The sequence below is a fragment of the Dipodomys ordii genome, unplaced genomic scaffold, assembly GCF_000151885.1.
Source record: "Dipodomys ordii isolate 6190 unplaced genomic scaffold, Dord_2.0 Scaffold9, whole genome shotgun sequence".
NCBI classification, from domain to species: Eukaryota; Metazoa; Chordata; class Mammalia; order Rodentia; family Heteromyidae; genus Dipodomys; species Dipodomys ordii.
In genome coordinates, this window is record NW_012267225.1 from 9,803,588 (window position 1) to 9,817,883 (window position 14,296).

The window sequence follows — 14,296 nt, forward strand, 5'->3', positions numbered from 1 at the left end:
TCTACCAACAATTTCTTCAAAGCAGTACAGGTGAGTTTGTTTCAATTTTCTAAAACCTTCTACCCCTCTACCTACTTCCAAAATGACTGCACCATTTCTAAGTGTCTATTACACCAGCACTCCACTTTTCAGCATTAAAAATCTTGAGTTTGGGTGCTGAGAATGTGGCTCAGTGGTAGAGTGCTTGCCTAGCATGTACAAAGCCCTGGGTTGGATTCCTCAGTAACAAATAAACAGAAAAAGCCAGAAGTGGTACTGTGGCTCATATGGTAGAGTACTAGTGACAGTGCAAAAAGAAGCTCAGGGGCAGTGTCCAGGCTGTGAGTTCAAGCCCCGGGACTGGCAAAAAATAAAAATCTTGAGTTTGCTAGGACTGGCACAGTACAGGCTGAGTGGCCTAAACAGATCTGTTTTCTCATAGTTCTAGAGGCTGGCTGTACAGGTCCCAAGTGTCTTCCTTCTGAGGCTAGCTACCTTCTTTGTGTCCTCACATGGCAATCCTCTGCCTGTATTGGCTAGGTACCAATCTCCACTTATAAGGACACCAGACATGTCTGGCTGAGGCCCACCTTAATGACCCCCATATACTTAAAATTTTTTTTTCTCCAAACATAGTTACATTCTGCCTACTAGAGGTTAGGCATTCAGCACCTATCATCTGGAATGTGTTACCAGACTTAACCAGGGTACTGTGGTCTTCATGTCAGAACATGCATTTGTTGGTGGTAAAAATATTGCTCCAAACATGCTGGGGAACACAAAGGCATCAGGGAACAAATTGCTACATCTCTAATGCTCAGGACTTGCCAGAGATGTACCCAATGGGTCAGGTTATACTTTCCTAGCTACTTTTCTCCTGCCCTGGGAGGGAAAGGCAGGTTGCTCATTCATCTTTATTCTTCATTTGTCTCAAGAGGGCCTGCTCTTGGTAGCGTGAAATCAAATTACTCTAATGATGGGCTAGTAACTTGATGGTTTCCTATTTTTTGCTTAATATGAAATGAAGCAATGACTGGTGGACTCATTTAAATAATTTGAACTAAAAGATGACTAGTTTTAACATACAATTAAGAAAATATTAAGAGACTTCAGTAGCACTATTACAATAAAATATTCAATCTCATGTATTCTCTCAAGCTCTTACGTTACAGAAAAGGGAAAAAAATAAGAATAAAATTTATGGTTTAGTTGCCAATGGCTCATGCCTATAATCCCAGCTACTCAGGAGACTGAGATCTGATGATCATATTCAAAGCCAATCCAGGCAGGAAAATCAAGGAGACTCTTATCTCCAATTAACCACCAAAAGGCCAGAAGTAAAGCTGAGGGTTCAAGTGGTAGAACATGCTCAGAGAAAATGCCCTGATCCTGAGTTCAAGTCCTAGGACTAGCAAAAAACAAAACCAAGAAAAATTATGCTAAACTGTTTTATTCTATCACTAAGAATTTTTTATTAGTGATGCTTTATTATAAAATTACATAAAACATGAAGTAACGGGAGAGAAAGCAGCTAAAGCAATCTCATAAAGATCTACTTCCCTTAAGATTTTTATTTTATACTTAAGGACTTATATTAACATTTTCAATAAGTATTTTTTTAATTTTAATTTCTCATTGTGCAGCCAAAGCTGGTCTGGAACTCTTTTTGTATCTGCCTAGATCTCTTGAGTTCTGGAATGATGGGAACCATCATACCCAGGGCTCCTTATATTGTTCTGAATATTTGTGCTAATAACTCAGAATTGGAAGTATTTTTTAACAATTTATAACACGGTATTCCATAAACTAATAGTAGTGAAGGTTTACTCTAGTGGTACGTTTCTTGCTACTATTTTTGGGAATAAATTAATGTGGGAACAAACTGGAAAGGAAATGTTCAGTTCAAAAAGAAAAAGGAACAATGTAAATATTTAGATCTAAAAAGATGGATAATGGTGGGCATCATATTTTATGGCATCAGCCTCCAAGTTATACTTTTAGGTTTAAAAGAGAATGGTATAACATCATTGTAAATGACATCCTTTGAAATTACTAAAACTTAGGATCAGAAAAATACTGTACCTTAAAACTGTAGTAGGGAAGCAAAAATTTCCAGAATTTTTCTAGAGATGAATAAGCCAAAATGGATGAAGACCTCTGTTGTGACAAGTACCTGGCTTATTCCTCTAAACAGATATGGAGATACAACAATATCTTTATACCATGATCAGGGATTGTAAACATAAGGTTATATATAAGAGAGTATTCTTTTGGCTAATATCCCTGCTTTCTTGCATCTTTTGTAAAGAGAAAGCTTGCATAGTTTCAAATATGTTGCATAGTTCCAAATATGCAATTGATCAATTTTCCTAAGGAATATACAGGTATTTACAGTATGCTAATACACCAGAGATAAACACAATACACTAAGAATGAATCATGTGGTTTTAAATAAAATGATAAAGTATCACACACAGTCTGAACAGTCCTGGCAAAAACTGACTGAGACTCTATTATCTCAACCAACGGTTGGGTATAGTGGCACATGCCTATCATTTCAGCTATTTGGAAAAACACAAATTGTATGAGCTAGACAAAACAGGGCTATTGGAAGAGCTCAAGTGGTAGAGCAATGCCTAGCAAGTCAAAGGCTTGAATTCAACCCCCCCCCCAAAACCAGCTCCCAGTATCCACAAAACTACACAAATGAAGCAGTTTTAACCTTAATTGCTAAGAAGAGAAGAAATTCTGGCTTTGTTATATGCTAGCCACAGGACCTAGCTATTCTACTTAACTTCCCAGTGTCTCATTGCCATGTGTAAAGCAAAAATAATAATAGTACTTCTATGGGGGTACCCATGAGAAGTTAACTAACATACAAAAAATGTTTTGGGGGGGCCTAGGAATACACCATCAATAAATGATAGTTCCTACCATTATTACTATTCATATTATATTATTGCTATTATAGAAGTCCTTCTTGCTAATTTAAATTTTCAGGGTACCTAGAATTTCCAAATTACTTATTATGTTTTCATCTCTGTTTGGATGAGGAGAAAATGACAAATTTAAAAACTGAGCATTTCAGGCATTTAGTTATAGTTTGGGACTAGCACACATCATTTCATTTATTTTGCCATCTGATCCCTGTATAATGAGTGTTCACTTGGATTAGGAAGGTCCTCTTTTGGCTGTTTTGTTGGAGAGTTATTTAACTTCTCTAGGTCTCAGTATCCAGATTGACAAAGTGGAAACAATACATACATTGTATAATTACTGAGAGAATAAAACTGAAATGGCATGCATTCCCCACAAACACTTAAAAATATTTCTTTGAAGTTTGCCTTGTATTGTGGTGCTGGAGATGGAACCCAGGGCCTCTCACATGCTGCAGAAGTGATTCACACCAAGCCATACCCCAGCTTTCCTCTTAGTTTTAAGACAAGGATCTTAAGTTTATATAAAAGTTCAGTTTTGCAGGTCTGTCAAGTTAAGGATAAGAACATGGAAGTCACCTCCTCACCTCAATTGCTCTTTATCTTTCATTCCTTCTGTTCTTTTGCTTCAATGCTTCTTTGGTAAATTTAATTTACATATCATTTCCTTTTAAAAATAGCTGGGACATAAATGATAAAATTATTTGCAAACTAAATGTGACCTGACCTCAGCAGTTGTTTTCGTCTGACTTGCAGTGGACACAACACTGGAGCCAAGGGCCCTCTATGTGCTCCACAGCCCACACCAAGTCAATGATCCAGCCCCTCTAATATACAAAAACAGGAAGGACAACCAGAAGTCACTTATGGTATGCAATCCTGGGCAAATGTGTCAGGGAGCTGATGACAGAATGCCTCCACTAGTAAAAGAATCGGGCCAGAATTTACTGGCCCAACTCTTTTATGGTCTTAGTGACAACACTTTGGTAGCCCTTTTCACCTTGAAATTTAATTAATCAAATCTGATTTTTATTATTTTTATCAAAAACATTTTGTTTTTCCTGAGCATATAAGATAAAGAATTACAGACCCAGAAAAAAGGCTTTGTGTGTTTCCAGCAGGAAACAAAGGGTCTCTAAGAGCATAATCAATGTGCTTTGAAGGGCATCACAACATGGGTATCTGGTGAACTGGTAACCAGAGACAAAGATCCAAAGGCTAATGAGGATCTGGAGCCATTATGTCTATGTGCCATGTGGCCCAGGCACTCTCCAACACTGGCAGCTCACATAGGTTTTGTACATCCTTGAGACCACTGGATATAAGTGAGGAAACAGTTGGTAACCTCCTGCAGCCCAACGTTCTTCATGGAGTTTTACTGAAGAGCTAAGCCCCACAAAAAGTATAGGGGGAAAAAAAACCTGGCAAGAATGTTGTCATGACAATAAATTACAAGGGATTCTAAGCAGCTTATCCTAGTTAAATGCCTCCACATCACTTTCTGTTTTCTGTGTTCTCTGATCACAAAGGACCCAGGTAGGCCTCCTACTAATAATCATCACAGGGCTAAGAGGGCTGACCAGGCTGAGAAACCACAACATAGTCCAAAGAGCCCACCCATGGCTGATGCTCTTCCACTGAGCTGTGGGAGATCATGCAGCAAGAATGGTGCACCACACATGCTCCTGGGATAGGAGACAAAACATGATAAAGCCGTGAAAATGTTCTCTGAAACAGAACCAGATACTAATTTAGTTCTTATGTTTAAGGAAGACAATGTGAGGTACTAAAGCTTTGTTATTAGCTTACTATAAGATAAAGACTTCAAACACAAATCACAACTGGGAGTCTATACTTCCTAATTAAAGGAATGCTTGCCTAGAAAAGGTTTTCTGTGTTTTCACCACCACATCCCTAAACATTTCATGTTTAGTTAAAACCACCATTCGACCCTATATAAAAACCATTTAAAGGGGTGTGGGTTCCCTCTCAAGTAGCCCAATGAAACATGGAAGATGACGGCACTCACATGTCTTCCACTGTGATGTCTTTCAGGATCTGGCAATAATCCACGTTCCACACAGCCTGGTCATCCCACACCTTGGAGGCCAGCAGAATCGCCCCTAGAACAATTCGCTTCCAGTTGGCCGGACATATATCTATCTCTGCATACGTTAAGAGTCTTTCAAGGTATACCTGGGAAGATACAATGATGCAGAGCTAAAGTAGCCTTAGTTTTCTCCTACACACTGCTAGATTTAATAATTTTATTCTGCCAGCCTTTCAAAGGCATCACGTGATCACATATCTGTAAATAAATCTGATAAAAACTGGGCTGAATTCACCCTCTGTAACAGGACAAGGTATATATAACTGGACCTTAAAGATTTTTAAGACTGAGGCAGGACTTTCCTAGGAGCCACAGGTTAATTTTTCATTTTATCAACTATGAATTCAACACAAATACAACAACTTTCCCAACAAAAAGTATGAAGAGGTAAAGGAGATAAGCCTACATATATTACCTACTGGGATTTGTAAACATTGACATTTTCGAGACAATTGTAGATTTACATGCCATTGCTAATGATGTGATGCTTTTATTATTGTGGTAAAAGACACACAACACAACATTACCATACAACTATTTTCAAGTTGAGATGTCTGCAGCATCAAGTCCATTCACATATGTCTAGAGCTATCACCACTATCCAACTGTAGACATTTTATTATCCCAAACTAACACTCTATACTTGCTAAACAACTCCTCCCTTGTCCTCTTCCCCAAGCCCTGGCAACCACTACTAAACTTTCTGTCTACAAATCTGACTTAATGAGTAATAACATTGTATTGTATGCCTATATTCTATTTTGTTTACTCCATCACCTGTCAGTGGATATTTGAATCACATCCTCTTATGGCTACTGTGAATCACACTGCCATGAACACTAGTGTACAAATATCTCACCAAGTCTGTGCTTTTGATTCTTCTGTATTACACTCAAAAGTAGAACTGCTAGACCATATGGTAACTCTATGCTCAACTGTTTGAGGAGCCATCATACTTTCTTCTGTGGCAGAAGGCCATCTTACACTCATATAATGCATATACCACATTCTTCCCATACTTGTTCTTTTCTGTGTTTTAGGTATCTTAACATGTATTAAGTGGTATACTTCACTGTGATCTTGATGTGATTGACCTATTTTTAAATATCTTGAGCTGAGTTTAGAAAATGAAATGAAGTGATGGAGGATTTCTAAATGGGCAGGATTTAATTCACACCAAAAATATGCATAAAATCCTTTACTTAAACTGGATCATGAGTCATAAAAATGCCACTTACTTTTCCAAAGTAAAAGTCTGAAGAAGTGGCACTGTGGCTCAAGTGGTAGTGCACTCACCTTGAGCTGACGAGCTCAGGGACAGTGCCCAGGCCCTGAGTTAAAGCCCCACGATGGACAAAAAAAAAAAAAGTCTGTGTATCAGAGGATTTTATACTTTTCTGAGTGATGGAATATTATTTAAATACATTATTATTATTATTTGCAAAATAAGAGCTCTGCATGAGAAATGAAATTTAACAGTATCCATACTCTTGAGAACCAGCTTTTTAAAACAGATGAAATCTACATAGAATTATAATTACTCACAAATGTAATGTCATTTTGCTTAAATATAAAAAGATATGACAGGAAAAATTAAAATATACAAAGTACTGATTATTTTCAGTGAAATAATAACTATGTTCACAAACGGGAATGACCAACCAGGCACCCCATAATACTTTGTAGAAGCTGAACTTTGGCAAAGTGTTGAGAAAAGGGGAAATAACCCTGATTAGCAACAAGCACCTAAGTGATACAAAGTACAGGACAATGCCAGAAGTAGACAACAAAACAACAGAATGAGAACAGATAAACAAAAGGCTCACTCAAAGAGTCAACTTAATCCACTACTCTCAGTATAAGGAGCAAAAGCACTCTGGCAAGCCTGTGCTAACCCTGAAGGCATGAGAAACAAGGTCTATTTAGATGCAGGGCTGGGGAAAGGACTGGGAAATAGCAAATGGGGTTAGGTCTGGGAGGGGGGGGGGGATGAAGGAATTCTGACAGAGAAGCAGCATGTGAAGTGGGGACCTGACAATGGGGGCCAGAAGGCTCCTATCTGCAGGAAGCGATACCAATAGCTGTAGGAGCTCCTAGGATCCTGGTGGCTGGATAGGCTGGGTCCCTGGAGCCAGGGAGCATGGGGAGGAAGTAGTGATAAAGATCATCAAAGGCTCTGCTGTGGTTTGGTTCTGTTTTCCTTTCCTTTTCTTTTTTGATGGTACTGGGGTTTGAACTCAAAGACTCAAATGCTAAGCTGGTGCTCTTAACACTTTAAGTCATTGCTACAACATTGTTATTTCCTTCCTTCCTTTCCTTCTCTCTTTCTTTCTCATTCCTTCTTTCCCTTCTGTCTTTTCTTGTGCTGGTCCTGGGGCTTGAATTCAGGGCCCAGGTGTTATCCTTGAGCTTTTGTGTTCAAGGCTAGCACTCTAACACTTTCTACTTCTGGCTTTTTTGCAGGGAAGGAGTGGGGGTGGGGGCCACAGCAACAGTGAGCAGATTGCTTAATTATAGATAAGTCTTATGGATTTTCCTGCCCAGGCTGGGTTTGATCCACAATTCTTCCACTCTGCCTTGAAAGCAGGATTAGTGGTGTGAGCCACAAGCAACCAGGTCACAGATCTGACTGGGCAGCCCAAGAAGTCATCACTGGGTAGTGAATATGCAAAGAATAAATGAAGATGTAAATTTAAGGCTATGACACAATCAATAGAATGACTGGGGGTAAGAACCTAAGATAGAAGAACCAGGCCTAGGGCGATGGGATGAAGGGTAGCAAAGAAAAGGGATGAACAACCTGGTGTGCTCTGTTTTGTTCTAGTTTGGAGAACTCAAAAGGCCAAGTTACATGTTTGCAAATGCCTCAGTTAGGTCTACTACATATACAGCTGAGATGGAAATCAAGTGTCTTTCACAATAGCCAAGTCAGCATGAGGACACTTCAGGCAGGGACCTTGTGAGAGAGGGAAGGGGTGCAGCAGGAATGAAGAAAAGTAGAGGAAAGGGGGGGCGGGGGAGGAGTTGGGAGGATGTTAGGGAACAGGAAAAATATTTTACTGGAAGCAAAGCCTGAGAAGATTCAGGAAAGTCAGACATCAGTGGGCACAGAGTACCTGGCTTAGCTGGATTTATTTGGCATAAGCATCTATTTGAAAAATCTGAGCAATCATTAACTCAGAACTATTATCAGGCCGGGCGCTGGTGGCTCACGCCTGTAATCCTAGCTACTCAGGAGGCTGAGATCTGAGGATCACGGTTCAAAGCCAGCCCGGGCAGGAGAGACTGTGAGACTCCTATCTCCAATAAACCACTAGAAAACCAGAAGTGGCGCTGTAGCTCAAGTGGTAGAGCGCTGGCCTTGAGCTGAAGAGCTGAAGGACAGTGCCCAGGCCCAGAGTTCAAGCCCCACGACCGACAAAAAAAAAAAAAAAAAAGAACTATTATCAGTATGAACAGGTTTCCAGCTGCTCTTTGAAAACTGGTACACGTGCTGTACAAGGGAAGAACTGGCCACACTAGGCCAGTTTTGAACACTGCCAAAGGATACAGACATATACATATGCACATGCATGAACACAAGTTTGCAATCAGGACTAACTCTTGCTGCCCTTTGCCCTATAAGAAAGATCTCTGTAGCCCAGAAAGTGGTCCCAGTGGAACAGCACAAGAGAAAGAAGAGAGCACAGTATGTAGAGTGTGACCCAAGATTGTCATCCTGGCTTGTGGGGACTCTGATTTAGGGAGGTTCCTGTAATTCCAGGATGGGTAAGAGAAGCTCACTGGCCTGAACTATTTGTACAAACCTCTGGAATCTTGGTATATACTAAGCATTTTATACTAAGCAAAGAATGCCTATGTGGGCAACCCTCAGTAAAAACTTGGGTGCTGGGTCTTCAATGGACTTTGCTGGCTAGAACCATTGTGCAAGTACTGTCACAGCTCACTGTTGAGGTATGAAGTGTACCATGTGACAGCCCTGGGGGAAAGGATGCTTGTAAGTGTGCACTTGGTGTCCCCCAGATCTCACCCATTGTACCTTCTCTGTGCTGTTTGTTGTGTTTTTCCACTGTCATGAGTTATAGTGGCTAAGTACTCCTGTGAACAGTCGGGTTAAGGATGTTTTAGGAACTCACAATGTTGTACTTTATTAGTCAGTTCTTTAAAATACAAGATTATGAACTGCATTAAAAAAATGAAAACAAAATGCAGAGCAAGAGTTTCAGATTCAGCATGTTGAAATAATAGCTTCCAAAATCTTTGCGGGAGGGACACATATATACCAAAAGAGAATTTGTATTTTATTTCAATATTCAATTTTTTATGTTAAGCCAAGTTAAAAAGTACTAAAAGTTACTGCTCTGGACTCTTCTGAATTGTGAGTGATGATTTAATTTCAAGCCTGCACCTGTTTTTAATTCTAATGAATCAGCATGTGGATGTTACCTTAGTTTTAAAAAAACTAAGATAGGTCACTGACATGATTGCATAACTGATGACTTTACAAAACTGTCAGCAATTAGGAAGAAGTAATTCTGTGCGATATTTAGAGTTGTTACTGAATAGATCACAGTTAAATTCCTTAGAAACTAGTAAAATAACCCAAAGAAGGGAATCTCTGAGGGCCAGAATCAGCGGAATCCAGTCAGGTCACTGTTTGAGCATAAGCCTCTGAGAAGATTTTTGATGCTGGCAATTCAGGGGCTGAACGGCAGGTACCAGGGCTGTGCAGCAGTTGACTGGGCCTCAAGGCCACCTCTCAAGCTGCAGACTAGCTCACGGGGGCTCCTTTGGCATTCTGGATATCCCGACACAAGTTTCAGTTAAAAGGAATATATCACCTAGGGAGGTATAGTCTCTTTCTCCAGGCTGCCATTACAGTCACTTTTTGCCCAAGAATACTGAATGAAAAAGAATAACTTTATAGCAGAGAAATTTTGCAATATGATCATAGGCAGGTAACCAAGGTTTTTACACTAGTGATAAACTATATTGATTGTCTGATACAATATAAAATAGTCACCCTTTGTAATTTTCCTCAGAATACCCCATATAAGCTCAATCTAATCTTGAGAAAAATCCCAGTTGAGCAGCACTCTCCAAAATGCACGACAAGTATGCATGCTTCAAAACTGTCACTAACACCTTATAATTCTGTCAAGATCACACTGGTAATCCTAGCTATTTGGGAAGCTGAGATCAGCAGGAGCTCAGTTCAAGGACAGCCCAGGTGAAAAGTGAGTAAGACTCCATCTCAGTAGAAGAAACTGAGACTGATGGCACACACCTGTCATTCCAGTTACTATGGGGAAGCATAAAATAGAGAACTGCAGTCCAGGGATGCCTTCAGCAGAAAGTAAGACATTTCCTCAATATAACCACTGCAAAACCACTTCTGCTAGAAGTGTGGTTCAGCTGTAGAGCACTTGCTTAGAAGTGTAAAACCGTGAATTCAAATCCCAGTACTGCAAAATAAAAATTCAGAACTGTTTAAAATCATAAAAAACAAGGGACGTACAACCAACTGCCATAGCCAAAAGGATCATAAGAAGATTGAACAACTAACATGACTAGTGTTTTGATAGGAGTCTAGTGCAGGGGCACTGGGTAAAAAACAAGGCAATTCAAAAAAACAATCACTTGTTATTAGCTAATTATAACAAATATACCATAAATATTTTATTCCAATAATACAGCAAATGTTTTAATACTCATAATGCAGCATCTTAATATTATAGATGTGATTGACTGGCTGTGGGGTATTGGTGGGGAACTCTACTAACTTCACAGTTTTCTTCTATAATCTTAAATAGTTTATTTTAAAAAATCTGTGAAGATAAAAGCAGAGTGCACTATTGCTTCTACAGTAAAGTGTAGAAGGAAAATTCTTAATTAAGTGCTTGTTTTAGGAAGTGGGGAGGGAAGATAAGAGAATGATAGAGGGGATAGGTTGACAGGTACATTGTGTGTGTGTATGGAGGAACACCACAATGAAACCCTCCTTGTACATCTAACCTAAGTTAATTTAAAAAAAACTTAAAAATAAAAATAATTACAAAAAAGGGGCTAAAAAATATAGCTCCATGGTAGAGTCTAGCATGCATGAGTCCCAGTGTTTTATCTTTAGCAAAGAAAACAAAAGATATTAAATCAATAACAGTCCTCTTAATTAGAAGAGCAAACTAAAACTAAAGCAAGGAAAAAGAAAGAGGTAGAATGAAACAGAATAACAAAAAAAAAACAAAAACAAATAGGTAGACCAAGAAAAAAGAAAAGGAATAGACAGAGCATTGTAAACTTTACTGAAACAAAAAAGTAGTGAACACTATGAATTAGAAGTATAGCAACACACAGGGTATAGGAGATGAAACAGATCAAGTCCTGGAAACAGCTAAAGGAACTCAAGAAAAGATAGTAAAACTGGTTGTGAGACTGAACTGGCATTGTAAAAGTCTCTAACTATTGGCCAACATGGCTTTACTGGTAAAAATATACTACAGTTAAAACACTAAATAAACCAAATAAAAAATATATTCAAAGCTGCTGTGTTGCTGAGGGTTCTCCAATTTGAGCAGCCATGGTGAGGATAGAAGCTCTTTGTCCAATAACGGACCACTGGCAGTAACAACAGCAGTGGTTCCCACTGTAACCACTCACTTTTCACTGGCTATCCCAGCATAGACTCGGACACTGCACAGCAGCACCCTATCGTCCAGTAGCAGCTCATTGTCAGCAGAGGTATCACCTTGTAACATTTTCCTGTCCTTTGGTGCTACCTGCTTATACCATATCTCTAGACAAAAATGGCATCTGCCCACATAAAACCAAGCATTTGCACCATCTCAGGGCTACATGCAGGGTTACCTACGGTAGCACATGCATGTAAGATCAATATGCCTGAATTAGATGCCAGTGGTTCACACCTGTAATCCTAACTATTTGAGAAACTTGGAAGTAGGAGGATCATGATTCAGGGTCAGCATAGACAAAAAGTTTACAAGAGTCCTGTTTTTCTCAACCAAGAGCAATTATGATCTTACAATTATTTCACATCATCTCATGATTACACGAAAGGCTGTTTTACCTTAACTTGCAGTTCAATGAAACAGAATGAATAAATGAAGGAGGAGACTAATAAGTAAGTAAACTGGTTTACTTTAGAATTAGATTAAGGGTACCAAGCTCTTTGTGTGGCAGGGATAGAAAAACTCTCTAGGTCACCCATTCTGTTAAGAAAATAACCTCAGAAATAGAGGACACAGTATTTCTTGTCTCCAGCAGTGCTCATTCATAAGCAAGGTTCATTTCTCATGAGTTACACATCATGTAAAAGGTCACAAGGGGTTACTACTTCTGAAATGACCTAAATAGTCCATAGGTTGTAAGAATCCAAGAAGAGATTTTTATCTCTCAAGTCTTTACCATTACTCCCATTATTGCCTGAATATCTTATACATAGAAGTGGCAGATCAGATGCTAACAATATAAACATTCCTTCCAATAAAGGTGTTCCTACAGGATGATGTACTCATCATATGTATCATACATAATTCATGTATCCTACATCTTAGGATGTATATGTTCATTATATCTTCTATTAAAATGGAATGAACAAGAGGAAACACATGTTAATAGCAGTCTTATTCCTTCTTATTCCTCCTTAGCCCAAATGTTTATACTTACCTGCATTTAACTGTTTCTGAATGTTATGTCACACATGACTTTAGGTGGAAGACTATGGAACACACACCACCTCCTCTTTTAGGATATCCATTTTCGGTTCTCCCAGAAGAAAAGATACCACTGATACTTGTAACACAGCTTCCCAATGTCACCTAATAAAAAGTCCCTGCTTGGTCCATGCACTGCTGTGCTGAGCCAACTCATACGGTATGGAACAGCTGTGGTCACCATGAAGGAACTCACCAGGGTGACAATGGCACATTCAGCTGTCAGCTGAGCAGCACTGAAGAGTGTCCGAACAAAGCGGTAAATCTGCTTCTGCTCTGGGTTGTGTTTGTCATAGTCTGGTGGCACTTCGGATTTCTAGGAAAAGAAATATCTTCAAACGACTCATCACCAGTAAGAACAAAAGAAAAACAAATGGACCATCTTGTGAAACATAAAAAAGGTGGTTACCGAAAGAGGATGAAGGTTTTCATCAAAAATATCTAAGAGCATCCTTCCATCTGGGTCCCTGGTGGGGAGAACAACAGAAAATGCAGTTTTCATTCTGCAAAAAATGAGTGTTAGTTGATATAAAAATACCCGTTGATTCAACTGCGTTTCAGGAGACAGAAGCAGTGTAAAATCTGATACCACTGGTTATTCATGCATGTTGTTTTACTTGGAATAAAACTGCAAAGGCTTCAATTTCTTTTAGCATCTTAATTCTGAACAGAAGCTGAGAGAGCTGCACAAAGTACTAGAGTAAAAAGGCAGAGAAAATGTGACAGTAAAAGATACTCAATGGAAGCCAGGCACCGGTGGCTCATGCCTGTAATCCTAACTACTCAGGAGGCTGAGATCTGAGGACTGCAGTTCAAAGCCAGCCCAGGTAGGAAAGTCCGTGAGACTCTTACAGAGTTCAAACCCCACAACAGGCCCACCGGCCTTCCCCCCAAAGATCTGTTTGAAATGGTTACAACACCCAGTCTGGCTACTACATTGATAAAGAGTTTCACAATTTCATAGTAAAAAGCAAGGCCACAAGTGTCATTTTTTTTTATAAAAGAATATTTGGTGTTTCCAGGATAGTAAATAGAGAACCTTCACAGAGGCATTGTCTTCACCATGCCTCTGGCTGCCAGCTTCTTCCAGTGACAGCTCCACTTTCATTTGTTTAAAATAAAATTTGAGTTTTGCCTAAAATTTTTCTCTAAAAATTTTATAAAGCACTGCTTCTGAACAACAATACAATTTCCAGTCTTTGCTTCCAATGTCAGCTAGACTTAAAATCAGAAGGCTCACCAAAAAAACATGCCCAACATCCATCCATCACATTAAATGCTACAATTTCTGCTTTATAAATTTACCACCTGTATAAAAATAAAAAGAGCAAGTCAACAAAACAGCTCACTTTTTACCCCTGCATCTGGACAACAAGAATACCTCTAAAATTCAGGGATATTCTAATTTTTCATCAGATCACAGAAGTCTTTCTCCTTTCTTAAAGCTCTGGACACGGATGCATGTATTTGCTTAACACACTTGCTTAAAAGAACCCTGAAAAAAATTTAGATACATCCCCCCTCCCCGCCCCCTACTTGCC

At 39.2% G+C, this 14,296-nt stretch overlaps 1 protein-coding gene across 2 annotated transcripts in view; it reads right to left on the bottom strand.

The window, feature by feature from the left end:
• The window catches only part of Ccny (cyclin Y), a 154,582-nt gene that overhangs the window by 12,269 nt on the left and 128,017 nt on the right, over nucleotides 1–14,296 (bottom strand). The window contains exons 6-8 of one of the 2 annotated variants that reach the window (XM_013009362.1): nucleotides 13,165–13,222; nucleotides 12,952–13,071; nucleotides 4,945–5,111 (exon numbers count right to left, since the gene is read on the bottom strand). In XM_013009362.1, the coding sequence (XP_012864816.1) occupies nucleotides 4,945–5,111; nucleotides 12,952–13,071; nucleotides 13,165–13,222 (345 nt within the window). Of the gene's footprint in view, nucleotides 1–4,944; nucleotides 5,112–12,951; nucleotides 13,072–13,164; nucleotides 13,259–14,296 lie in introns of both variants that reach the window. The other variant, XM_013009361.1, reaches the window with a different exon arrangement.